Source organism: Cucurbita moschata, unplaced genomic scaffold (assembly GCF_002738365.1).
Source record: "Cucurbita moschata cultivar Rifu unplaced genomic scaffold, Cmos_1.0 Cmo_Scf00031, whole genome shotgun sequence".
Lineage (NCBI taxonomy): Eukaryota > Viridiplantae > Streptophyta > Magnoliopsida > Cucurbitales > Cucurbitaceae > Cucurbita > Cucurbita moschata.
Genome location: NW_019268547.1, coordinates 1892754 through 1920343, shown reverse-complemented (window position 1 = coordinate 1920343; position 27590 = coordinate 1892754). Strand labels below are relative to the sequence as shown.

Here is a 27590-nt window from a genome sequence, read left to right as displayed (position 1 = left end):
TTCCCGCTCCCTCTAGTTTTCTGGTTTTTAATTATTATGTTTTTTTCTTTTCTTTTTTTTTTGGTTTCTTTAATACTCTCTTGATTTTTTTTTTCTTTTATCTTTTATGGTTCATTCTCTAAAACTATAAAATAAAAAAGATTTTTTTTTTTCATTTTATGAGCATGACCAAATATGGATATAGCTCTAGTCGCTTCAAGAAGAACTAGAGACCAATTTCATACCGTTTTCGTGGTTTGTATTTCGAGTTATAATCTTTCAAAGTTTGCTGAAAAATGTGTTCTTCGCCAAAACTAACCTATAAAACTTTTTATTGGTTGGGACGTTCTAGACCTTATTTGATTTTTTTATGAAACTTGTTGGAAATCTCATATGAAATGTGTGTAAGAGTTGGTAGGAGGGGAAATGATTAACTATAGCCTTCAAATTTAGAAGAAACTCGAGTAAGGAAGACCCATAATCTAAAAGGTTTAAACTCGTGTTGTAGGAATCCTCATGTTAGGGATAGTTGATCGTTTATTAGACATTTGCCTTACATTATGGCTTACCATATTTGCCCCTTTATTACACGCAAATATATTGTATTCATTTATTATTCTTTCCATATTATTTGTAATTTACCATAATTCTCTATACCGTAAGTAAATGATTATAAATAGAGAACTACAGTAAATGATTATAAATAAAGAATTTTCACCCCCATTTAGGTGCGGTGGTTTCAGCAAACATTTTCATGGTATCATAGCTTTTTATGGTTTAACTACCGTGATCCTTTCTTCTCTATGGCTTCCGAATCCTCTTATCATCTTCTTCCTTTCAACACTTTAATCTATATGATTACCATCAAACTTTCTTCATCCAATTATCTTCTTTGGAAAAGCCAACTTCTCCCTCTCCTTGAGAGTCAAGACATGTTGGGCTATGTTGATGGAACTATGCTCCACCACCTCGCTTTGAACTAGAAACCTCCTCGACACTCAACCCCAAATATTTGGCGTGGAGAGCAGCCGATCAACGACTTCTCTATCTCCTGCTCTCCTCTCTCACCGAGGAAGCCATTGTTGTTGTCGTTGGTCTCTCCACTGCACGTGATGTTTGGCTTGCATTGGAAACTACGTTCAACCATCATTCAAAAGCTCGTGAATTGAGACTCAAGGATGACTTGCAACTGATGCAACGTGGCATTAAATCTGTTGCTGAGTATGCCCGTGCCTTCAAAACAATTTGTGATCAACTTCATGTCATTGGTAGACCCGTCGAGGACATTGATAAAGTGCACTGGTTTCTTCGTGAACTTGGCACCAATTTTTCAGCTTTTTCTACTGTTCAGATGGCTCTCACCCCTATCCCTTGTTTTGCTCAGCGCTCCCTTGAGTTTGTTGACTCTGGCAATTCGGAGGAAAATGTCGACGAAAAAACTAGCCGAAGGTTTCTTTGAAAGAAAAAATAGCGGAAGTAAAAGGAGAGAGGGAGAGATTTGCTAAAGACTCAATGTTTTATTTCTCTTCGGTTGAATTCTTTAAATAACAAACCTAATTACAAAAATAGAAAAACTAATTACAAAAATAGAAAACTGGGCGAAGACTTCGCCCAAAATTGGCAAAAAATGGCAGCTAGAATTAAGCTCTTCCATTGGCGTGAATTCAGAAGTTTTGAGACGTCAAAACAACCTAACTAAATGTAAGGAACATAGCTTTTATTTAACAATCTCCTCCTAAAAGTTGTGCTATATCTACCTTATTATTTGAACTCCGATCTTTGAGCGTAGTTCTTCAAATTTTACCCGCGCCAGGGACTTGTGAAAATGTCTCCAAGTTGTTCCTCCGTTCGGATGAAATCAATCTTGATGAGCCCTTGATCTGCACATTCTCGGATGTAGTGGAATTTGATTTCTATGTGCTTGCTCCGGTCGTGCAAAACTGGATTTTTGATCAGGGAGATTGTAGCTTTGTTTTCTACGTATAGCATTGGTGGATCGCTTTCTCTCCTGATGAGTTCTTCCATCAGTCGCGCAAGCCAGACCCCTTGTGTTGCTGCCATCGAAGCGGCGATGTATTCTGCTTCGTAGGAAGACAAATCAACTACCTTCTGTTTTGTTGATTGCCAGCAGATCGCGCCGTCTGAGAGGAAATAGATCATTCCGCTGGTGCTCTTACGATCATCAACGTCACCGGCCATGTCACTATCACTGTAGCCGACCAGCTTGAGTTTCTCCTTTCCTCTCCCTGCGCAGTATCTTACACCCCAGCCTCTGGTTTCGGCTACATAGCGCAGGATGCGCTTGACAGCCACTAGATGCTCCTCCCTAGGTGCTTCCATAAACCTACTCACATATTCAACATAATAAGTAAGATCAGGACAAGTGTTTACTAGATAGCGCAGACTCCCGATAATGCTGTGGTAATTGGTGGAGTCGACTGTCGTCATAGTGCCGACCTTCCTTAGTTGGAGCCGGGCCTCCATTAGCGTTCTTGTAGAATTATTGTCCACAAGCCCAGTTGTGTCCAGCAGCTTCTTCGCGTATGCACTTTGGCAGATGGAGATGCTGGTAGAATTCTGTTGCACCTCGATGCCGAGGTAGTAGCTGAGCACGCCGAGATCGCTCATCTCGAAGTTCTTTGACATCTCCTTCTTGAACCTTCCGAGGACTTTCACGTCGCGTCCAGTGATTATGAGGTCGTCGACGTACACTCCCACGATCAGTCGCTGCTTGCCATGGTCGTGCGTGTGCATGCCATGCTCAGAGGCACAATGCTTGAATTTTAGTGACAGTAGGGTACTGTCGAGCTTCGCGTTCCAGGCTCGTGGGGCTTGTCGAAGCCCGTAGAGTGCCTTGTGCAGACATAGTACTTTATCGGGGTTGTCGTTGTCCAGGAAGTCAGGTGGTTGTCGGACGTAGACGGTCTCCTTCAACTCTCCGTTAAGGAAAGCAGACTTCACGTCCATATGGTGAACCTCCCAAGAGTAATGTGCCGCAATTGCCAGTAAAAGACGGACGGATTCTAACCTTGCCACTGGCGCAAATACCTCTTCGAAGTCCACTCCTTGCTTCTGGACATAGCCCTTCGCCATCAGACGGGCCTTATGCTTCATAACTTTTCCTTTTTCGTTGCGCTTTAGTTTGAAGACCCATTTGAGCCATATGGCTCGGTGTCCCCGCGGCATATTCTCCAGACTCCACGTCTGGTTCTCGATGATGGATGTCATCTCCTCCTGCATTGCCTTCAGCCAGCATGGGTTCCTTTCTGCTTCAGCGAAGGTGTTCGGTTCATCTGCACTGATGGCATGCAGTTCGACCACTTCTTCGAGCTCGCGCGCTGCCAGTCCAGGTTGTTAACCTCCTCCCACTAGGTCGTCCATCCTCCGATACCTGGCCTCTAGATCAGCATCGTGATCAGCATCCAGCATCGAATCCGCAGTCCGTGGTGTTGCGAATTCCACTGGTTCAGGGGTTGCACCTGCTTGCGGCGGCGACGGCTCCTGATGCTGGGCTCCTCCTTCTTCCGGCTCGGTGATAAGGTACTCCACCATGAATTGATTTGAATTATGGTCTGCCTTGATCACAACATTCCACTACCAGAAGGTGCTTTCGTCAAAGACGACGTCGCGAGACACGTGAGCTCGCCCCCCTACAGGATCATAGAGTCTATATGCCTTGCTCCCGGGTTCATAACCGATGAAGACGACCTTCAGCCCCCTGGGATTGAGCTTGGCGAGGTGGGAACGTGTTACCTTCATGTATGCGACGCAGCAAAACATGCAGAAATGATGTACCGCTGGCTTTTTGTTGTACCAGGCCTCATATGGCGTCTTCCCGTCGAGGCTTCGGGTTGGTGACCGATTGAGGAGATAGACGGCCGTCATTACTGCCTCTCCCCAGAATCTCCCAGGCATCCCGGTCGTCATCAGCAATGACCTCGCTGTCCCGACGATGGTCTGATTTTGGCGCTCCACCACTCCGTTCTATTGGGGGAGTAGGACGCCGTTAGGTGTCGTTGTATGCGGAACTCGTCGTAGTACTTACCGAAACTTGCTGAGGTAAATTCTCCGCCTCGGTCTGTGCACAACACTTTCATCTTCTTCTCATATTCGGCCTCTGCTTGCACTTTAATGCTCTTAACCGCCTCTGCCGCCTCACTTTTCGCTTGCGCAGAGTCAGTCACATGAAGCGGCTTTTGTCATCGACTAACAGAAGGAAGAGACTCTTACCACCTGGGGTCGTCGGCTTGATGGGCCCGCACATATCGCCGTGTACAAGTTCCAACGGCTCATCGGCGCGGTAGGATGTTCGAGGCGGAAAGGGTGTGCGCCTCTGTTTGCCGATGAGGCACCCGTCGCACAGCTTGTTTACGCCTTTGATTGCTGGCAAACCGTGCACCAACTCCTCCTTCTGTAGCTTTTCTAGAGCAGGAAAGTTTAAGTGCCCGTACCTTGCGTGCCACCTCCAAGATACCTCTTCAGTCTTGGCCGAGAGGCTAACGGGTTGCTCTATCTCTAACTCCAGGATGAAAAGATGGTTTGTCGTGCGCCGAACCTGCGTGAGCAACCGTCGTTGATTATCGCAGATTTTGAGTAGCCCGCGCTCGATAGAAATGAAGCACCCTGTCTCATCGAGTTGACCCAGGCTCACAAGGTTAGCCTTGAGCCTCGGGATGAAGTAGACGTCGGTCAGCTTGCGGTGCTTGCCTCCCTTGCTGACGAACAGGATGGTGCTGCACCCTTCGATCTCGACGACGGAGCAGTCGCCAAATTTCACCGTTCCGCGAATCCCCGAGTCGAGCTCGAAGAACGCAGATGTAGCCCTGGTCATATGGTTTGTTGCCCCTGTGTGTTGAGGATCATCGCCAGTGCTCGTGCTGCTCGTCCCTCTCGCCAATCTGAGCGAACACTCGCTCCTCCTCCAGTTCGACATCGTCGTCGATTAGCTCCACCTCCGTGGATTTGGAATCGAAATTGGGGACGCATGCACTTACCATGAAGAGAGTTGGCTCGTCCTCCTCGGATTGAGCCACATGGGCCTTCTCGGTTTTCCTAAGCTTGCTCCAGCGCTCAGGTGACCTCTCTTCCCTCCTGCAGTTCGAGCACTGGATTGGCCGGCCATTCGGTCGACTCCTTCTTTTGATCCCCATCTTTCCCACACGTGCGCCCGCGAGTTTTTCATGGCTTCTTACCGCCTTTGCGGCTGGAAGACCCGTTGCTCTCGCCGGTGTTGTCGCGGAGCTTTAGGCGTGCAAGTCATTCCTCCTCAGTGAGGAGTAAACGACCCTCCTTGTTGACAGCTGAAGCGGTATTTTTCTTACACTGCTCGACGTTACGCAGTCTTCCGGTCACCTCTTCCACCGTTAGATAGTTCACGTCAAGCAATGTCTCGATTGAAATCGCGACTTGCTCGAGGTGATCGAGGACGACCTGCAACATCTTCTCCACGATTTCTGTCTCGCTGATGCTGCTGCCACCGAGAGTGGTGATGCTGTTGGCGAGCCCCGTGATCCGCATTGAAAAATCATCGACGGATTCGCCGTCCAATCCCGACGAGATTTGATTCCCTCCCAGGGCGATTGCACGGTAAGCTTGGTGGAGAGAGACGCCAGCGTTACACAGTCTTCTGGTCACCTCTTTATGGCGATGATGGAGATGCCAGCACACGACGGCGGCGTGGAGGAGTGAGTGAGCCTACACGGTATGGACCCCACGTTGTGTGTGTTTTCACGCTTTGCATTTTCTTCTACTCGAACCTGAGACTTGTGTGTTGTTAGCTCGACGCTCTATTCAACTTGACTGTTAATAAGATTGGCTCTTCTATAATGATATACCACCGATCGCTTCAACTTGGCTTTGATACCACTTGTTGACTCTAGCAATTCACTCTGGCAATTCCGAGGAAAACGTCGACGAAAAAATTGGCCGAAGGTTTCTTCGAAAAAAAATAGCGGAAGTAAAAGGAGAGAGGGAAAGATTTGCTGAGATGTTTTATTTCTATTAAGTTGAATTCTTTAAATAACAAACCTAATTACAAAAATAGAAAAACTAATTACAAAAATAGAAAAGTGGGCGAACACTACGTCCAAAATTGGCAAAAAATGGCAGCTAGAATTAAGCTCTTCCATTGGCGTGAATTCAGAAGTTTTGAGACGTCAAAACAACCGAACTAAATGTAAGGAACATAGCTTTTATTTAACAAAGTCCGTTGACTCCACTCCTACAACATTCACAGCCACTAATCGTGGTCGCACCCATGGAAGCCACCATTCTTCTTCTAGCAACCAGCAAGGTCATTCTTATTTTCACAAAAACAACTCTTCCAATCGAGGACGAACCCACTCAGGTCAGGGTCGTCGACCACCTCACTGCCAAATATGACGCAAAGAGGGCCATTAGGTTGATCGCTGCAACAAACGGTATGTTCGACCTAATTCTACTCATGCTCACCTTGCTAAAACCTTCAACACGTCTTGTTCTATTGCTAGACCCGATGCTGCTGATTAGTTTTTGGATACTAAGGCTTTGGCCCATATGACCGTCGACCCATCTATTTTGGATCAATCTAAAAATTACACGAGTAAGGACTGTGTGATTGTAGGAAACGGTGCATCCCTACCCATTACCCACATCGGTACTCTTTCTCCTGTTCCAAATATTCACCTATTAGATGTCTTGGTTGTCCTTCATCTCACTAAAAATCTTCTTTCAAGCAGTAAATTAACTTTTGATTTTCCTCTCTCCGTTACATTTACTCTTCTTACTGTCCAGAATCGTCAAACAGGAGGAAGGGTGGTGGCAACCGGTAAAAGAGATGGAGGGCTATATGTGCTAGAGCACGGCAACCTTGCTTTTATTTCAATACTTAGAAACAAATCTTTACGTGCTTCATATGATTTATGGCATGCTCGCCTGGGTCATGTGAATCATTCTGTTATTTCTTTTTTAAAAGAAAAGGTCATCTTTCTCTTATGTCTTTATTGCCTTCTCCATCACTATGTAATACTTGTCATCTTGCGAAAAGTCATCGATTGCCTTATTCCCACAATGAACGTAGGTCGTCTCATGTGTTAAATCTTATTCATTGTGATCTTTGGGGTCCTTCCCCTCTCAAATCAAATTTGGGTTTTCTTACTATGTTATTTTTATTATGACTATTCTTGATTCAGTTTTACCCTTTAAAATTTAAATCTAATTTCTTTGATATTTTACTTCAATTTCAAAATTTTGTGGAAAATCAATATTCTTCTCATATCAAGGTATTCCAAAGCGATTGAAGTACCAAATTTACTAGCACTTGTTTCAAAACTCATTTACGTACTCCTGGCATCCACCATCAACTCTCTTGTCTATATACACCTGCTCAAAATGGTCGTGCTAAGAGAAAACACCGTCATGTGACTGAGACTGGCTTGACCCTTCTCTTTCACTCCCATCTTTCTCCTCGTTTTTGGGTTGACGCCTTCAGCACAGCAGCTTATATTATCAACCGGTTGCCTACTCCACTTCTTGGAGGTAAGTCACCCTTTGAACTCCTCAATGACTACTCTCCGCATTATGACAATTTTCATCCCTTTGATTGTCATGTTTATCTTTACTTGCGTGATTATATATCTAACAAACTTTCTCTCCATAGCATTCCTTGTATTTTTTTGGGTTATAGTCTTGCTCATAAAGGGTTTCGCTCTCTTGATCCCGCTACCACTAAGCTATATATCACTCGCCATGCTCAATTTGATGAAACTCACTTTCCTGCTATTCTTAGCTCCTAGGCCCAACCTCTTTCCTCTCTTCATATTTCAAATTTCTTGGAACCATATCTTTATCATATTGATTCATTCCCCTACCACTTTATTATCGCACATTCCTCGATCCAGTTCATCCCCGTGTGATATTTGTTATGACCTTGTGGATGAGTCTGTGCAGGTTGATACTTCTCGTGTAGGTTATGCTTTGCCACCCTCGACTTCTAATCCGACCTCTATTGAACCTATTGTTGATTCCTCTTCTTTGGGCTCTCATCCTATGATCACACGAGCCAAAACTGGTATATTTAAGACTCGTCATCCAGCAAATATTGGTATTTTTGACTCATCTAGACTTCTTTCTGCTCTTCTTGCATCCACTGAGCCAAAAGGATTCAAATATGCGGCTAAGAATCTTGCTTGGGTTGCTGCCATGGATGAAGAAATTCGAGCTTTAAAGAAAATGATACTTGGACTTTGGTTTCTCGCCCTACCAACACCAACATCGTGGTCTCTTATGGGTGTTTCATATTAAATATTTTCCTAATGGATTCGTCAAGCATTTCAAGGCTCGTCTTGTTGCCAAAGGGTATACTTATTGTTAGATGGAATTAGTCAAGTTGTTAAGCTATTCATCCTTATTAGGAGTCAACCTGAATAGTTTATTTTAGTAGAGTCTTTGTAAGAGCTATTTATAGGATTTATTTCAGCTTAAATAGAAGCGCTCAGCTTAGTAAAACACAAGCCACAGTAAAGCAGTTCATTATTTCAGTTGTCCCTATATTATCTTCTTTGAGTAATAATAATTTCATATTTATTCACATCTTTGAGCGTGAAATATTGTGACAGTTGGTATCAGAGCCAAGTTGATACGGTTGAAATTATTACTCAACGAGATGAATGGTGGAAGTGCTTCTATGGGTATAGCTATGGAAAAGCTTGTTGGCAATAATTAGAATTATTGGAAGTTATGTATGGAAGCTTATCTACAAGGACAAGATTTGTGGGATTTAATTGAAGGCGATGACACAGAAATACCAGCAGACACTCCACAAAATGCTGAATTATGCTGAAAATGGAAGATCAAATGTGAAAAAGCCTTATTTACCTTGCGAACTCTTATAAGCAAGGAATATATTGATCATGTTCGTGATTTAAAGTCACCAAAGCAAGTGTGGGAAACCCTTCAAAAGTTCTTCACTAAGAAAAATACAGCTCAATTGCAATTTCTAGATAATGAACTAACTGTGATAACTCGAGGTAATTTTTCTATTGAAGAATATTTCTTGAAAGTGAAAAATCTATGTTTTGAAATTTCAGAATTAGATGCTGAGGAGCCAGTGAGTGATGCTCGATTACGACATTATCTTATTCGTGGATTACGAAAAGAATTTATGCCCTTTGTTTCCTCAATACAAAGGTGGGCAAATCAACCTACAGTAATTGAACTGGAGAATCTTCTTTCCAATCAGGAAGCCTTGGAGCAAATGACTAGCAGCAACGAGTTTTCTCCAAAGTTAGAAGATATGTTATATTTCAAAGATCAAAGGAGACAGAACTTTCATTCAAAGCCTTCATCAAGCAATGCGAATCAATTCAGAAGTGAGGAGTCGTCAAAGAAGCCATTTAAAGCTTGCTACAGGTGTGGAAAACCTGGCCATTTTAAACGAAATTGTTAGGTGAAAGTGGTGTGTCATCGTTGCGGAAAGCCAAGCCATATTAAGCCAAATTGTCGAGTCAAAATGCAGGAATCAGAAGCAAATGCTGTACATGTAAGAAAAAATTCTTCAGATCCAATTTGGGAATACTGCTTAACCACTGAGGTTCTTGATCAGCCAACAAAGTGACTTCAGCCGTATATCAAGATGATGTCTCTACAGATGATCAAAATCCTAATTCCACTACTTACGCTTCTGAATTTGATTCCCTCCAAATTCTGCCTCTGAACTCTCTTTTTTTCTCTGATGCCAACTCTGTCGCCCGTCGTGACCCTCCTGTTTATTCCACGACTTTGGATTTGGGATTCGACGAAAATGAAGATTTCGAGCTAACCTTTGGCGATCTTGACGATCCTTTCCTTTCCTCTAAGGCTGACATTTCCTCATCTCCGAAGATTTGGATCAAACTACCAATTCGCTAGACTTGCAGGCTGACCGAGAAGCTTCTGGGGGCGCTGCTGTTCGTGCTTGCAGCTTTGCATGCTCTCCAGGATCCGGAAGCTCTGCGGTTTCATGCAAGCAGACCCCCAATGAAGGTGAGTTTCTAAACTATCAATCTTCTGAATTAAGAACCGCAGGTAGCGAGTGTTTTTCAACCCATTCTAGTGGATGGGACTCAAAGAGTCAGAGGATTGTAAATTGTTCTTCCCCAAAGCATGGTGGCAGTAGTAGTGATCATGAATTCTCAAGCGAGCCAGCATCGTCTCACGGCTTGGGTTTTGAAAATTTTGGTTTTGGTGTCTCTGAGGGAATGAATTTCCCATCTTCTAATGCAGAGTATTACGATGTCATTGTAGATCAGAAGATTAAATCAGAGGAAATAGGGAAAATTTGCACGACGAAGAGGAAGAAAGACCTGGATGAAGGAAACCCGGATTTGAGATTAGAAAGTATCAATCCCCAATTGAGTTCCTATGCTCTAAATCAGGATGAAGAGAAGAGGAAGGCGAGGTTGATGAGGAATAGAGAGAGTGCACAACTTTCCAAGTAGAGGAAAAAGCATCATTGGAGGAGTTGGAGGATAAATTGAGAAGTATGCATTCAACCATTGCTGAATTGACTAGTAAGATATCATATGTGATGACTGAGAATGCAGGCTTGAGACAGCAGCTGAGTGGCAGTGGTATGTGTCAGCCTCCTCCTCCTGCTAGGAGTAAAAAGAATGAGAGTAAGAAGGTTGTAGGAAGAACTAAGAAGGTTTCTAGTATTAATTTTCTAAGTCTATTGTTCTTTATTATGCTTTTTGGTGGTCTAGTCCCAGTAGTGAATGACATATTTAGCAATGTTGAAGGAGTTCCTGGCACGTTGGCATTTGTTGGTGATAGATTATACAATCATATTTGGCAATCTAAGAAGCTTTCTGAGAAGAGGGTTTTCTGGGAAGAGTCCGGCCATGACTATGCTTCGTTTCTCAGGAATTAGGAGTTTTGAGAACCCAAGCAGATCGAGCGCGGTTTAGAGAGGAGGATTTTGATGGGCATATGACAATTGGTATGGTTTTATATGAGCACCAACTCTTCAAGGAGGCTCTTGTTAGCTTCAAGGGGCTTGTGAGCTGCAACCTACTAACGTGAGGCCGCATTTTAGAGCTAGGAAATGCTTGTATGTTATTGGAAGATACAAAGAGGCAAAGGAAGAGTTTCTGTTGGTATTGGAGGCGGCGAAGATTCTTTGTCCTACCCATTTTAGAACTTTGAAACTGTTGGAGAGTGCTTTATTTGGAGTAGGGGAATATAGGGCTGCCGTTAAGGCTTTAGAAGAGGGCATACTCATGAAACCAAATTATGCTGATGCTCACTGTGATTGTAGATGCTTTGTATAATTTGGGTGGACATTACGTGGACTTGGGGTTGTTTCTTGCCATTCTTGCTCCCATTTGCACAGGTCTCCTGAAAAGAGAAAGCGGGTGGCATGCGATGCCCTTGTATGGCAACTTGTGAACGAGTGTGGCACTTAGATCAGAAAATTTGATGGAGTCAGGTATATCAAATTGTTGAGGGCCATATATGTCCCTAGTCAAGGATCCAGTGAGATAATGGAAGTCCATAGGCAGACATATGGTTGCACCAAGTTGAATTTTTTCATAAAGCTTTCGGAGTTATTGAAAAATAAGCTTGCACTAGGGGAGATTGTCAAAATTAGTGCAACTTATTGTTAAATGAAACTAGTCAAGTTGTTAAGCTATTCATCTTTATTAGGAGTCAACCTGAATAGTTTATTTCAGTAGAGTCTTTGTAGGAGCTATTTATAAGATTTATTTAAGTTTAAATAGAAGCCCTCGACTTAGTAGAACACAAGCCACAATAAAGCAGTTCATTATTTCAGTTGTCCTCGTATTATCTTCTTTGAGTAATAATAATTTCATATTTATTCACACATTTGAGCGTGAGATATTGTGACATGCTCTTGACTACACTGACACTTTCAGTCCGGTTGTCAAAGCTACCACTGTCCGTGTTGTGCTTTCTATTGCAGTCACAAATAAATGCCCTCTTCGACAACTTGATGTCAAGAATGCTTTTCTCAATGGAACTCTTATTGAACGTGTTCATATGGAATAACCTCCTGGCTATATTGATCCTCGATTTCCCACTCAGGTTTGTCTATTAAAGAAAGCCCGCTATGGCTTAAAGCAAGCTCCTCCTGGTTTCAGCGTTTTAGCTCATTTCTTCTCACACTTGGTTTTTCTTGCAGTCGCGCTGACACGTCCCTTTTTGTCTTTCATCAGCAATCTAACCTTATCTATTTGCTTCTTTATGTTGATGACATTATTGTTACCGGCAACAACTCATCTCTTATTGATAGCTTTACTCACAAGCTTCATTCTGAGTTTGCTACCAAAGATTTGGATTCTCTCAGTTACTTTCTTGGTCTTGAAGCTTCACCCACTCCTGATGATCTCTTTATTAGTCATTTAAAATATGTTCAAGATATTTTTACTCATGCTCAGTTGCTCGATAGCAAACCAGTCCACACTTTCATGGTTGTTTCTCAACATCTGACTGCTGATAGTTCTCCTTTCTCTGATCCTACTCTCCATAGATCTCTTGTTGCCGCACTTCAGTTCTTGACTATTACGCGTCCAGATATTGCCTATGCTGTCAATTCTGTCAGTCAATTCTTGCTTGCCCCTACTGCAGATCACTTTCTTGCTGTCAAACATATTCTTCGCTATGTCAAAGGAACACTCCACTTTGGTCTTACCTTTCGTCCATCCACTGTTCCTAGTACGCTAGTCGCTTATTCAGATGCTGACTGAGCTGGTTGTCCCGATACTCGTCGTTCTACATCCGGCTATTCTATTTATCTTGGTCACAATCTGGTTTCTTGGAGTGCCAAAAAGCAACCTAATGTCTCACGCTCCAGCTGTAAGTCTGAGTATCGTGCTCTTGTCACAACTGTTGTTGAACATCTTTGGGTTACACATCTTTTCATGACCTCAAGATCCCTATTTCACAGTAGCCCTTATCCTTATGTGACAACAAAAGTGTTATTTTTTTTAGCTCTAATCCCGTTTCTTACAAGCGGGCCAAACATGTTGAACTAGATTATCATTTCCTTCGAGAACTTGTTATCGCTGGCAAACTTCGCACACAATATGTATCTTCCCATCTTCAAGTTGTTGACATCTTCACGAAAAGTATTTCTCGACCTCTTTTTGAATTTTTCATATCCAAGCTTCACGTTTGTTCAAATCCGACGTTCAACTTGCGGGGGGTGTTAAGAATAGTTGATTGTTTATTATTTGTCTTACCTTACGGCTTACCATATTTGCCCTTTTATTAAAGACAAATGTATTGTATTCCTTTATTATTCTTTCCTTTTATTGTTATTTCCATATTTACCATAATCCTCTCTTTCAAATGATTATAAATAGAGAACTTTCACCATTTAGGTAGGGTGGTTTCAGCAAACATTTTCACCTCATTACTCGACTCTTGTTGAGAAACAATGACCAGAATTTCTTATTTATAGATGAAAATTGCACAGCTATTGATTGTTGCAGAATTTGAATTTTCTCCTTTTGTTTTAAACTTTCTAAAATACTCATCGAAAATATTTAATCTGATGCGATGAGGGTCCTGCCGACATTAGTTTTGAATTTCAAACGTTAGATTCAAAAAACGTCAATTTTAATAAACATATTAAAAGTTAACTCAATCCAACTGTTGTATATGAAGATATAGACAATATTGTAATGCGAGACAATTTTGGAACCCATCTAATACTAGATTTTCTTGAATGACATTTTCGTAATTAGGAAGAACTTTAGGGGCATTTCTCGATCATTTTTCCCTTTTTAACACTTTGAAATTCCTCTTCAATAAAGAATAAAAAAAATTCGAAAGGTTCCTTACAAATTAGAAAAATGACCTTTGCTTCCTTTATGCTTATTTTTTCTTTTCCCATCCTTTTCCAACCTCTTAATTCCTTTTCCTGGGAATAAGTCAAGTTTGTTGACTATTTCAAATTAATAATTATTAAGAATTATTTTAAAATTACTCCCAGTTAATTTGTTTTTATTAGGGTTAAGTTATGCTTAATGACTCACATTTTTCATTTATCATCAAATAAAATTTCACTCGAGCCACAAGCTCTTGTGGCTTGCCTAACTTTATTTCAATGATCTCCGTGGCGATACCATTATTTGCACATGAGTGATTTTTCTTTACATGGAATTTTTTTTTTTGAAAACATGCTTCAAGTATTTAAAAATGCTCCGTAAGTAGTTCGTTTGTTGGGATCGGAAAATGGAATCATGGTTCATGATGGAGCCTATCTTTTCGTAAGTTGTTCTAATACTCTACTTTATAGTCCGAGTAGGGTTGGATGTGTAGTACTTCTCTACATAAGGTTCATACATCCACATATGAACCTATCAGGCGGGCTTGTATAGGTACTCCCTGTACATGATTACAAACTAGTTTTGGCTCATGCTACCGAAAGTCATGGAAGCAAAGGAGCGCGTATGATATAACGGTGTACGCGTCCTTATTAAACATATTAGGACAATGTTTATGACATACAACATGCATGAAGTTCCATAGTTTCAAATCATGGTACATAGTTATGATGCAATCATACTTCCATTCTTTTCATGACATAACGTCTCTATGAGACATGTGTATATATACTCGACATATCTACCATGGTCAGCATGTATGGCTCATTAATGTCTCATAGGCATAATATGAACATGCTATTATAACATACATGGTGTGCCATAGTGGAAGTACATGCATGATGTAACATTCATATCATAATGTACTATAATATAACATGATCGTAACATATCACATCATACCTAACATACCATAGCATCATAAATGTGGGTTGTGGTTCAAGTTGGGTTGCTAACAAGACACGAGCGAGTCATGGGTGTCTGGACTAGGCTGTCTAGAAGTTGAGCTACTGCTTATCTTGTTTCTGGGTCGAGTGTTGTCGCAAGTTAGGCTGCACAAGTTGGAGCGACTGGGTTGGGTTGGGCTCTCGATTCTAGTTGGTTTGGTCATGGACCTGCAACTTGTTGATTTGCTTACGTACTTCTAGCATCCATCATCAACTTGGTTGCCCATATACATCTGCTCAAAATGGTCACGTTGAGAGAAAACGTCATGTGACTGAGACTGACTTGGTCATTCTCTTTCATTCCCATCTTTCTTCTCGTTTCTAAGTTGACGATTTCAGCACTCCAGCTTATATCATCAACTGGTTGCCCACTCCCCTTCTTGCACGTAAGTACCTTTTGAAATTCTCTATGGCTACTCACTGGGGGTTATAGTAGTCCCTCTCACAAGAGTTTCGTTGTCTTGATCTCACCACCACTAGGTTATACATCACCCGTCACGCTCAATTTGATGAAACTCATTCTCTTGTTGTCCCTAGCTTCCAGACCCAACATTTTTTCTCTCTTCCTATTTCAAATTTCTTGGAACCACATCTTTACCATATTGATTCATCCCCCTACTCCTTTACTACACATTCCTCGATCCAGCTCCTCTTCGTGTGATATTTATTCTGACATTGTGGATGAGTTTGTGCACATTAATATTTCTGTTGTAGGTTCCTCTTTGTCACCATCGACTTATGATCCACCCTCTATTGAATATGTTGTTGGTTCCTCCTCTTCTTTGGGTTCTCATCCTATGATCACATGAGCCAAAGATGATATGTTTATGACTATTGCTAAACTTCTTTGGCTTACACATCTTTTGCATGACCTCAAAATCCCTGTTACACAATAACCCTTCCTCTTATGTGACAACAAAAATGCTATCTTTTTAGCTCAATTTCATCTCTCACAAGCGAGCCAAACATGTTGAATTAGATTATCATCTCCTTTGGAAACTTGTTGTCGCTAGCGAACTTCGCACACAGCATGTACCTTCCCATCTCCAGGTTGCTAACATCTCCACCAAAAGTGTTCCTCAACTTCTTTTTAAATTTCTCATATCCAAGTTTCACATTCGTTCAAATCCAACGCTTAGCTTTTTGAATTGATTATAGGCTAATATCTTGTATTAGTGAGGATAATTAGTTTTCCATCACAATTTACCATATGCATCATATTTTACCCTTGACAATAGGTTCATATCTAGTATTATTGAAGATAATTAGTCTTTCATTACAGTTTAACATAGGTATCATAGACTAATATCGTGTATCTATTTATTGGGCTTGATCATAGGCTAACATCGGGTATCCATTTATTGCTCTTTCTATTTCATTTGTAATCTATTTAATTTTGTAGATGATTATAAATAGAGAACTTTCACGACTGTGATAATTTTAGCAAATATTCTCAACTTGTATAGAACCCGAACCGGATCGGGTCCAAAAAACATAAAACCCAACCAAACTCTTATCGTTCAAGTTGGTTCGAGTTGGACTCTTAGATTCTCGGGTTGAATGTAGACCCCTAATTTAAATTTAAAAGAATTATTTTGAATAGTTACAATAATTCTCCCACTCTCTCTCACTCCATAGATTTCAAAGTAAGCAAATAAGCATCTAAAGTCGAGAATTAGGATATGGAGGGCCACGGGATGGATGTCTCCCAAAGAGCACACATAGGGTTAAGCATTTCAAATGTAGCAGATGAAGGAGCATACGTGGCAGGATATGATTAGTTGAGCAATCAAATCCCACGTGGCTAAGCAGCTTCCCATCACGTGGCTTTAGCTCAAACCAAACTCCAACCTCCTATACAATTACACACACACACACTATAAGGACAGCCCAGCCTCCTCAATGTCTTCCTCTGTCTCTGATGCGATGGGACCTTCAAATCCTTATCTCTCGCCTTCCCATAATTCCTTTTATGGCCTTCTACATACACATAACTTATTTAAATACCGCTACCCGCTCGGTCGATTTGACCCTACTTAAATAATTACTCGATGTATATACTTTCGATCATGAGATTGGGAACACATCATACATTCAAAATCTATTCTTTAAGGTTTTAACATTCATTATCTGTACGTTGTTTCAGTTTCATCAAATAATTTGTCCGAACTGTTCCGTACTATATTTTAAAATGGGTGAACGTTATTTTTAAATTTTTCGAATGTTTTTGTACCTAAATAAATCAAAATTTTATGAATTGAGTTGGATCGTGAGTTTTTTTTACGATTAAATTAGGTTAAACTAAACCAACTTACATTGATTAGTAATATTTGAAAATATATATTGAAATTGAGGATAAAAAAGAAAAAAATGAGGATTTCTTATGCCCTGGGCGACACACGTGCTACAATGGCCGGGACAAAGGGGAGATTCTGAAATTGCGGAGGCTTGGTTCAATCGAAAGAATTAGGGGAGGGTCGTTTCATTTTTGTATCAAGAACGAAGAGGTATATTTTTAAAAATTTACCATATCTAATCTAATTGAATGAAATTTCTCAAAAATTCGAAATAGAAAATCTATATCTAAGAAAAACCATTGGAATTGTTTATCTTAGTTAAATGTTTTAAATTAAATGAATAGATGTTTTACCTACGAATGTTTGCTTAATCCACCCACCCTATTGGGTGTGAAAGTTATCTATTTATAATCAAACAAATTATAAGAATATTAAAAAGGCAAATTTCTAGATATTTGCTTATAATAAAATATCAAATATGATATATATAGTAAACTATAATTTAATACTAAATATAAATATGTTTCGAACCCAAACCAAAAAATTTATAATTGAGTTGGATTGGGTTCATTATTTGATAAGGATAGTCTGAATTGACAACTAAACAATTCAGTTACAACCAATCATCATTTTTTTTTTAATCGCATGGCTTATAAGTCAAAGTATTTTTCATAACAGCATTTATTTCGAAAATATTTATTTGGAAACGTACTTAAAAAGGGGCTAGGGTATTTTATTTATTTTCATAAAGTATTTCAATTATTTTCCAAGCTTATCCCAAGCTTTCCTAATAATTAGAATATAAATATCTTGATTATAGAGGTACATTTCATATCCAAATATTCTAGATATAAAGTCACCAAATCTATCTAAAATCTAACTTTATCCAATTTTCACTCTTTTTTTTTGTTGTTATATTTTATTCGCTCTTTAATAATTAAAATCTCGAGTATTTTGGATTTATTTAAACTTTTTTTTTAAAATATAAAGTACAAAATTTCAACCAAATAATAATAATAATATAACGATAAACAACTCGTACAATAGGTTGTTAAATATCATAGTCATATATGTGAAGAATATATTCCAAACTCTTTTACTTGCATTCCCATTTTAATCCTAATTTCACATTTAGTTATGGTTGTACTCGTTATTTAACGAGGAATGTTTTAGTTTAAAAAAATCACAATTCGAACAGTAAAAAAAATGTTTTAATCCGACCCAATCACATGGACATATACAATGGTTAAAAACAGCCTAAGCTCAACATTCGCAGAGGCAGATATTGTTCTTTTTCCGCTTCCTCTCAAGGTTTCTATAAAGCGGTTGCTAAGGAGAGGTTTCCACACTCTTATAAGTGTCTCGTTCTCCTCCCCAACCAATATGGGATCTCAAAATCCGCCCCCTTCAAGACCCGTTTACTTCTCTAATCGATGTGAGACCCCCCAATTCACCCCTTTTCAGGGTCCACAGTATCCACCCTCTTTAGGGCTCAGCCTACTCGCAAGCACATCACCCCGCGTAAGGCTTTAATACCATTTGTAACAGTCTAAGCCCACTGCTAGCAGACATTGTTCTGTTTGGGTTTACCTTCAAGATTTTTAAAACGTGTATGCTAGGGAGAGGTTTTCATGTCCTTGTAAAGTTTTTCGTTATCCTCAACCGATATGAGATGTCACAAAACGGAGACGAGACATAAAAGAGTGATTTGAGTGGAAGAGAATGAGCTCCACCAAGCCGGCAGCCAACCAAAAGTGGGCACGCAAGCTTGTATCTGTGTATAAATAAGGTTAATCAGATGCTATTGTTTCCATAGCTCAAGTTTGGTGCCTTCATCTGCATTTGCACCTGCACCTTAACCTCTCTCTCTCTTTTAAACCTTCTTCAGAGAAGGTGTAAGGTGCTGGTGCATTTGCAGCTGAATGCCATCTTGGAAACCCCATAATCTCCCCTTTATTCTAGGCCTCTTTTTACTCATAAACTCAACACGGTCACCATCACCGTCGCCGCCCCGACTCACCAACGACGTTCTAAATGGTTGTCTTGGCTGGAGGTACGGCGGAGAAATGAGTGTTATCAGACATCATGGTAGATAGAGAAGCGTGGTCGGTAGAATCTAGAGGTAAGTTTTATTTTCGACTCGAGTTTCTTTATTTTGTCATCAACTTTTGAAATATAAAAATTTAATAACTTGTATTTATTTTAATTTTAATTTTAATTTTAAACTTTCCCATAGGTTTTATTTTACTTATTTTCATTATTTATTTTTTATTTTTAGTAGAAACTTAGACACCTAACTCATCAGGTGTGACTTTAATAATAATGAAGACTTTGTCCACATAAAATGAATGAATAAAGTATACATTTATATTAGGTTTTCTATTTGATAAGTAATAAATAAAGATTAAAATTATTTTAAATCTTCGAATATTATTGTTGATGCTAAAATTTGGTCGAGAAAATTTTCACTTGATAGTTACGGTCTTAACAGTAAATTTGTAATTTGGGAAAGAAGTGACTTGCAAAACAGATAAAACAAGGAGAAACTGCATACCGACGAGATCTTTATTATACTAACACCGATGATTAAGTCAGATAATTCAGAGAAGATGAAGTTGAGATTGAAGTTCTAGTAAAAATTGAAGTTATTTTCCAATAGAGTTATAATAATATATTTATAATAAAAATAAGCTAAGGCTTACGTTTTCCGATTAAGATAAGATGATTAAGATAAGATGAGAGATGAATTTTTTCCTATAAATTTGATGGACTCATTTACTTGTTGAGTTGAGATTCACATTAACTTTGGACCTATTGTTTTGGTCTATTTTATCGATGCGATTTAACTTTTGTCTATTTACTTGTTGAGTTTTTACTCTCGATTTTTATGAATTTTGTAGTCTTCCTTTGCCTCGGCAAACTTTTGATGGTACTCTCTGAGCGTGCGGTAGCCAACGAGCTAGACCTAAGAGGTACGTATACGAGCCTGCCTGGTAAGTTTATGTGGACCATGTGTGAAAAAGTGCTACACATCTAATCTTTCCCAGACGGGAAATGATAGATCCCATCATGATTACTTATGCATGCATTTTTTGCCTAAAAAAGTGAAGTTACCTATAGAGTATTCAAGTCACGTGCTGCTCTTAAAATACTCAAAAAGTGAAATTGCATTCTTTTAAAAGTTGTAGCCCTTATGTTAGATCATATCGTTTTCATTACTTTGGATCTATTCTTTCATTTCCGTATTACACATGCCACTATATATATATATATATATATATATATATATATATATAAAACATGTTTTTTAAATTTGAATTTGATTTCTATTTAATATGTGGATATAAAAACAATAAAATAAATACATTTCTTAATAAATATTGTTTAAACGTCACGAAAGCAAAGTCTAGTAAATATATTTTAAAACGTTACGACATCATTTCTTTATATCATTGGATAATCAACTCTATTTAAAGATTATTTAAAAAATAATTTAAATTTATTGATCAATAAGAAAGATAGAAATTAAATTCAAATATAAATGACTAAATATATCTTTTAATTTAATTTCTCATTTATTTCCCCTTTGGGCCGTAAGCCCATTTTACTCACTATTTTGCCATTGGGCTTTCCTCTCATTTTCTCGCGATATCATTTAAAAAATTAATAATTTAGAGCTTAGTATTAGTTTGAATTTAAATGTATTTTTTTATTAAAAAAATTATTTGAAATCTGCCTAATAAATTTTAAAAAAATAATAATAAGTTTTATCAAATAATAATATCTATTTTTCCTCTTTTTAGTTTTTAATTAAATTTTTAATTTAATTTGTTGTTCTGTTTTGGGCCTCAGGCCCATCTTACTTGATCTCGTGGCCTCCAGTGTAGAATGACTCTCTACTCTAAGACTAAGAGTAGCATGTGACTTGAGTATTTTAAGAAATATTTAGTAAGTAATCTCATTATTGTAGTCGAAAAAAGCATATACAAGTAATCATGGTGGGACCTATCCTTTTATAAAACATCATAACATGGTCTTGGCTTTTGCTTTCCAATCAGGGCACGGTTGGACTCGTGGTATTTTAACACATAGCCCACCCATGCGCACATGGACTCACTAGGCGGGCTCGTATACATATCCCTTGGATCTGGCTCGTTGGGTTAGCGCGCTCTGTGTTGTCGAACAATATGGAGAGAAAGAGCCTGCATAATATCATGGCGAACATAAATATCGTAAGGTATGCGTCCGTACTAATCATAACGGGAAAGTATCCCAATGCACATGACATTCATAAATGCATGATATCCTCATAGCTTAAAGTCATGACATACGTTTTAAGAACAATTGTACGTTCTTTCATTCATGACAGAACATGCATATGAATTATGCATACACTATTCTTATCACATCTTTCATAATTAGCATACATGACTTCGAGGGTTATGCATCATGTATCATTGATAACATGACTCATATCATAGCATGACATACAATTATAAAATATGACATGTACAAGGCCACCTGACATTGTTCATACAACTATCCATTCATCCAACAAATCCAACAGCAAGGTCAGGTACATGGTTAGTCTAAACTGATGTAACTAAAGTCATTCGGCTCCTTAAATCTCAATTTCATCTAAGGAGTTTCATGACATTGTGTTACAACTTTAACCTCATCGTGTTACAACAATTGTTTCAGACCCCACCTAAGGGTACGGGTAACGTGCAGGTGGGATCTGAAACAATTGCTGGAACGAACCAGGTCTAACGAGCTTGTTTCACTTTAAACATTCCAATAAAGAGACCAACTAAATTCTAAAGTTGTATTAGAAAAGTCTTTTGAACTAACCTGAAAGGGTTGGTGACCAAAACAATTCAAATACAGTTTACAAACCAACTCAACCCTTGAGTTGGGTTAGTTGGTCCGGTTGTTCTTTTTTTTTTATATATATATAATTATTTTTAAAATTCATATTTATCCACCGTGCATGTTATATTAATAACTAAAATATCATAAAATTCAAGTATCAAATATTTACAAATCATAACACATCACTGATATCGGTTACAAATTAAATATTCTTAATTTTTCTAAAAGTAGAGTTGGTTGATTTATAACCCTATTTTCACCTCAGTCAGTCGAGTTGACTCAACTTAAAAATGTCAACCTACAAATGAAACCAAATTTTTAAGTTTTAAAAAATTAACTCAACCCAAACCCAAACACAATATTTATAATTTGGGTTGAAAATTATGGAGTTAAACAGTAAATTTAATGAGAGGTAAAATTGTTGTTTAGTAGGGAATTTGTAAAGGTGCTGGAAATTTAACGGCAAGGGTAAAAGCTGACACCTCTCAATACTTAAATCATTCAATTCTTCCTCATTTCACACCTAAAAATTTATTACTTCAATACATGTTTTTTTAACCTTAATATCTCTCCAATCATTGATATTGATTTGCTTTAGGGTCTTTGGAACTATTGACGTATCATGATCGAGGAAAGGGAAACGAACGTTATCCACCTTACTCAACTTTGATCTATGGGGTTCGTCTCTTTTACTAGGAAGCATATCATGAATCAACAAGCTTTTCAAGCTTTCCTCGACTTTCGTTTCATACGTCAGGTAGAAATAAGCTCCTCTCGACCCAAGTAGCTCAAACATTAACAATATACGATATACTCGAGGATTTTATTTCTATTATAAGATTTTTGATATTTCAATTTAGTTATCATTGTAAGTAAGAAGTTTTAAAAAGCATTCTCGATCTTATCCCGAGTATTTTCAGAATTTTTGAGAATATTTCTTTATTATTTTACTATACACCAAAGTGTTTTAATAACCTAATTAAAAATGCATTTTTTACTGTTGTGAAAAAGCACCCATTGTATTTGAGAATGCTTTAATAAAAGGTTGCATTTGAGAAATGCTTTAAAAAGAAGTGCCTTTATGAAAAAGTAGTTAATAATAAAACACTTTTGATGTAATTTAGAAATATATTTATTGACAAATGTGTTGAGGAGCATCATGTGTGTTCCCTTTTTAACTGGATAAAAGCATCATACAAGTAAGGTATGCTTTTCTCGAGAGTTGACAATGTTAATTCATACCTATCTCTAGGATAAATAGATTCACGAGGGATAATAATTACAATTTCGAGATTCAATTAGTTCGTACTCGAAACCCTTTTCATCTTTCTGTTTTCTCTCCCTTGCAGATGAAAATGATTGTCGGGAATGTGATATGATCGAACAAGCCATTTATAAGGATTGAGGTATAATTTTGTCGGGATAAGAAGTAAATATGTCATTTTACAACAGTAAGGATGTTTGTTCGATTTTATTTAGGTATGCAGTTAACGGCTTTTGTTCATAATCTTAAAAACATTGTTTTACCTTTGCTTGTTCCTGGTGCTCGAAATAATTTTGATGACTTTACGTGAGAATGTCAAAAGCTATACAGGTTTTAGAAAGAGAAAAAAGTAAGGTCGTGAAACCTTTAATAACTCAACTATAGATATGAAAATTCTTGGAAGCTTACAAAAGATAAAGGAAAAATCATCTTTTAACAAAGAAACTCTTTTCAAAGTTAATGTATTATAGATGGCCCTAGTTGTAGTTGAACGAGAACTTTATCATTAAAGTTTTTGTTTGAAAAAAATTAACGAGAGACATCTAAAGAAGATCAAGTTTGTTTAAGAACGATGATGTTAAAGTGGGTTAGATTGAGATCGTCTGTACATTTGTTTGTTTTTACCTGGCTTTTAAGTGCAAGTTGAAGTGTTCCCGTGCCTTTGCGTATAAAGTTAACGCTCTTCCGTGCAGTTACATTCCATGCGTCTTGTCTTCTCTCTAACAAACAGCTTCCTTCCCTTTCTTGTTTCGATCCGACAACAACGAGAATGTTGGTATGTCCTATTCCAATCATGAAAAGACTTCAGCCTCTGGTATGGTCTAACCTATGGACAGAGTCGCCCTCATCTCCCATGGTTTATTAGGGTTGTTCAAAAAACTCAATAATCTGAAGAAAAAAATCGATCAACCTTACTCATCTCATACCGTTTGAATTGGGTTAGGTTTAAATAACTAAAACTTTATCTTTATAAATTAGATTGGTTCATGCGTTCATGCGTTCTTTTAAAACTAGATTAGGTTAAATCGAACAAACTTGAATTTATTGTTAATTTTAAAATATACATTTTGATTACGATAAAATATATATTCATTTTATTTTTATTTTACTTCTTAATTGTTATTTTTTCATTATTTATTGTTCCACAACTTTTAAAAATAATTTTTAGCTATATTAAAAATAATTTTTTTCAAAACCTAAAGAGGGATTAGATCAGCGGACTATGGTGGGTCAAGACGTCGAGTAAAGTCTCCGTCATCTCCAAAAGCGGGGTGGTTAGGTTCGAGTTTGAATCGATCGGGTGGTCGGACGCAATCTAATAGTAGTATATATTTAGGGTTTGAGAAAAACTAAATCTCTGTCATCTGGCTCCTTCCACGCAAGACGATTAGGTTCAAATGGTTTACAATAATGCTAAGAAAGAAGAAGATCGAGACCATTCTTTTTTAGACAAAGGGCTTGACTTCTATAAAGTCAGCGTTAAGGAAGAGTACACCAACTCGTTGGCTATGTAAAAAGAGAGTGGGCTAAAGGGGCTCAGACCGAGAATCACGAAGATGTCGGCAAATTTTAATTAAATATTTAAAAATAAGTAAATATATATTTTATACGTTAACATTTTACCTTTATTAAAAATAAAATTTTAGATAAATTACCTTGATCAATACGAACCAACCCCACTCAAAAACATTTACCCAACTGAGTTAAAAAATTTAACACTCGAACAACTGAGTTAAATTTAAAAAATGCCCAAACGCGACCCAATCCAATTCACGAACACAAAAGGGGCATACGACACATTTCGAGAACAAAGATACACTTTTAAGCATTTTTATATGTAAGCTAAAATATATATATATATATTATTGTCAAAATTTTAAATAATATTTTTGCCTTTTCTCTGACAAATATACTTTTCCACTTTATAAGAATTTCCCGAGAAAAATAAAACCATAAATAATTATATTTTCCATTTTTTAATTTTCCATAAATGCCTTAAATATTTAATATATATATATATATATATAAAAACATAATTCGACAAACGTTTTATAAATTAAATTGGTCAAAATGTCTTGACTCTTTAATTATCATAACCGCAAACTTATGTCTAAATAAATTAATTAAACAATAATTTAACCATAAATTAACTTTTTTATATTTAATTATTCATAATGTATTTATTTAATCCTACTTTAAATTTTAAAAATCAAATAATAATAAACATAAAAGTGAGGGACTAATTTGTAATTTTAGATCATCCATACATACATACATACATTCATCCATGGAGTATGGCACGTCTTCATCGTCACGAACGAAACCGCTTCCTCTGAAATTTCTCTCCCTCTCTATTCTCTCGCTATAAATACTCTCCCTCTCTAAACGGTTTCCCATCTCTCTGATTTCGATTTCGTTTTGAATTTCAGAAGAAGAAACTACCTGAGTTACAATGGGCGAGGTGAGTCGACTCGGATTTTTGCTCTGTTTCTGTTCTTCTCTGTGTTTTTTAGGGTTAATTCTTTAGGGTTTTGTTGTATAGAAGAAGACGAAGAACGAGAATGAGAAAAACGGCGATGGAGGCGGAGGGAAGAAGAAGGAAGAGAATCCATTCACTGTGGTTCTTAAAGTCGATATGCATTGTGAAGGCTGTGCCAACAAAATCACCAAATGTGTTAAGGGATTTGAAGGTATGATCACGACGGCCATGGCGGATTCCTGTTTTTTCTTTTCCTCTGTTTTTCCCCTGTTCTGTTATTTTACTGTCAGTTTCAGATATAAACATGCTCTGTTTTCGATTTTCTGCTTTCCGCCATTACTGAGTAGTGAATCGATAATGCTCTGTTGTTTTAACTGTTAACAGGAAGAACATAAAAGGACCCAAATCGGGTTTCCATGTGTTTATTTTTCCTCTGTTCTGTCATCGTTATGATTTTACTGTCAGTTTCAGATATAAACATGCTCTGTTTTCGATTTTCCGCTTTCCGCCATTATTGAGCGCAGTGAATCGATAATGCTCTGTTTTTTGAACTGTTAACAGGAAGAACAAAAAAGTACCCAAATCGGGTTTCCATTTGTGTATTTTACCTTTCTGTTATTCGGCAATGAAGAAATCTGACACCATTAATGGAGGCGCTCTGTTTTGTTTGTTTGTTTGTTCTTCAGGTGTGCAGACTGTGAAAGCTGAGATTGAAGGAAACAAACTGACAGTAACGGGGGAAAAAATAGACGCATCGAAACTCCTTGAGAAGCTTTCAAACAAGACGAAGAAGAAAGTGGATTTGATTTCACCACAGAGCAAGAAAGAAAAGGACTCGAAGCCCAAAGTTAAGGGCGATGAAGACCAGACCTCTTCTAATAACAACAAATCCGACAAGAAAACAGAGGAGAACAAGAAGAAACCCAAAGAGGTAAAGAAGAAAACAAGAAACCCCTCTTGGTCCCCTCTGAGATTCCGTTGTTTGATTTTGTTTTCTTCTCTGTTTTTGAAACAGCCGCCGGTGACGACGGCGGTGCTGAAGGTGGCGCTACATTGCCAGGGGTGTATAGAGAAGATTCAAAGGATTACAACCAAATTCAAAGGTAAAAGATGATGAACAAGAAATGGGTTCTTAATAGATTTGATATTTGATATTTGATTTTGATTTTGATTTGAAATAATGTCAGGCGTTCAAGAGATGTCATTGGATAAGCAGAAGGAGTTGGTGACCGTGAAAGGCACAATGGATGTTAAGGCCTTGAGTGGTTGCTTAACCGAGAGACTAAAACGAGCGGTGGAGATTGTCCCAACGAAGAAGGAGAAAGACAAGGACAATAACAACAACAACAACAAAAACGAAGGTGGTGGCGGCAACAAGAAAGAACCTCCTGCAGCCGGCGAGGGTGATGGCAATAGCAATGAGAATGGAGGAGGAAAGAAGAAGAAGAAAGGAGGTAACGGTAACGGTGGCGGAGACGGCGGAGGAGACGGAGGAGCAACGGGCATGGAAGAGGGTGGTGGAGGTGGGAAAATGGAAGGGTACAAAATGGAGTACATGGGAATGGGAGGAGGAATAGGATATGGATACGGGTTGAACGGGTACGGGTACGGGTACGGAGCGGGAGGGGTCGTGGGGGAGAATTTACATGCACCGCAGTTGTTTAGCGATGAGAATCCGAATGCTTGCTGGATCATGTAAGGATTAGAAAGTGTAAAAATTTAGAAGAAGAATCCAATGTCTAGTTGGTAATTTGGATAGTTTTTGGTAGGGGAGGGGGAATGAAGGAAGGAAGGAAGGAAGGTTTTTGTTGTTATTTTGTTGGTTAATATTGGATGAAGAGGGGAATTGATTCCCTTTGGGCTAATCATGATGTGTTTGTTTTTTAA

At 38.3% G+C, this 27590-nt stretch overlaps 1 protein-coding gene, 1 long non-coding RNA gene and 1 pseudogene across 3 annotated transcripts; all 3 read left to right on the top strand.

Annotated features, from left to right (window-relative positions):
- The first annotated feature begins 8620 nt into the window (after positions 1 to 8620).
- On the top strand, positions 8621 to 10864 carry LOC111464785 (annotated as a pseudogene).
- An 8070-nt stretch (positions 10865 to 18934) lies between these two features.
- On the top strand, positions 18935 to 23611 carry LOC111464957. Its single transcript, XR_002714123.1, has 5 exons — positions 18935 to 19210; positions 19989 to 20060; positions 21147 to 21325; positions 22559 to 22717; positions 23310 to 23611. It is a non-coding gene; the product is annotated as an uncharacterized LOC111464957 (long non-coding RNA).
- Positions 23612 to 25530: 1919 nt separating this feature from the next.
- Positions 25531 to 27590, top strand: LOC111464956 (heavy metal-associated isoprenylated plant protein 3). 2 transcript variants are annotated; one of them, XM_023109250.1, is made up of 6 exons: positions 25531 to 25685; positions 25767 to 25914; positions 26390 to 26634; positions 26719 to 26806; positions 26891 to 27160; positions 27191 to 27590. In XM_023109250.1, the coding sequence occupies exons 1-6, from the start codon at positions 25677 to 25679 to the stop codon at positions 27400 to 27402; spliced, it is 972 nt and encodes a 323-aa protein (XP_022965018.1). In that variant the 5' UTR covers positions 25531 to 25676; the 3' UTR covers positions 27403 to 27590. The 2 variants fall into 2 exon arrangements, with proteins under 2 accessions (XP_022965018.1, XP_022965017.1); XM_023109249.1 differs by having other exon boundaries at positions 26891 to 27590.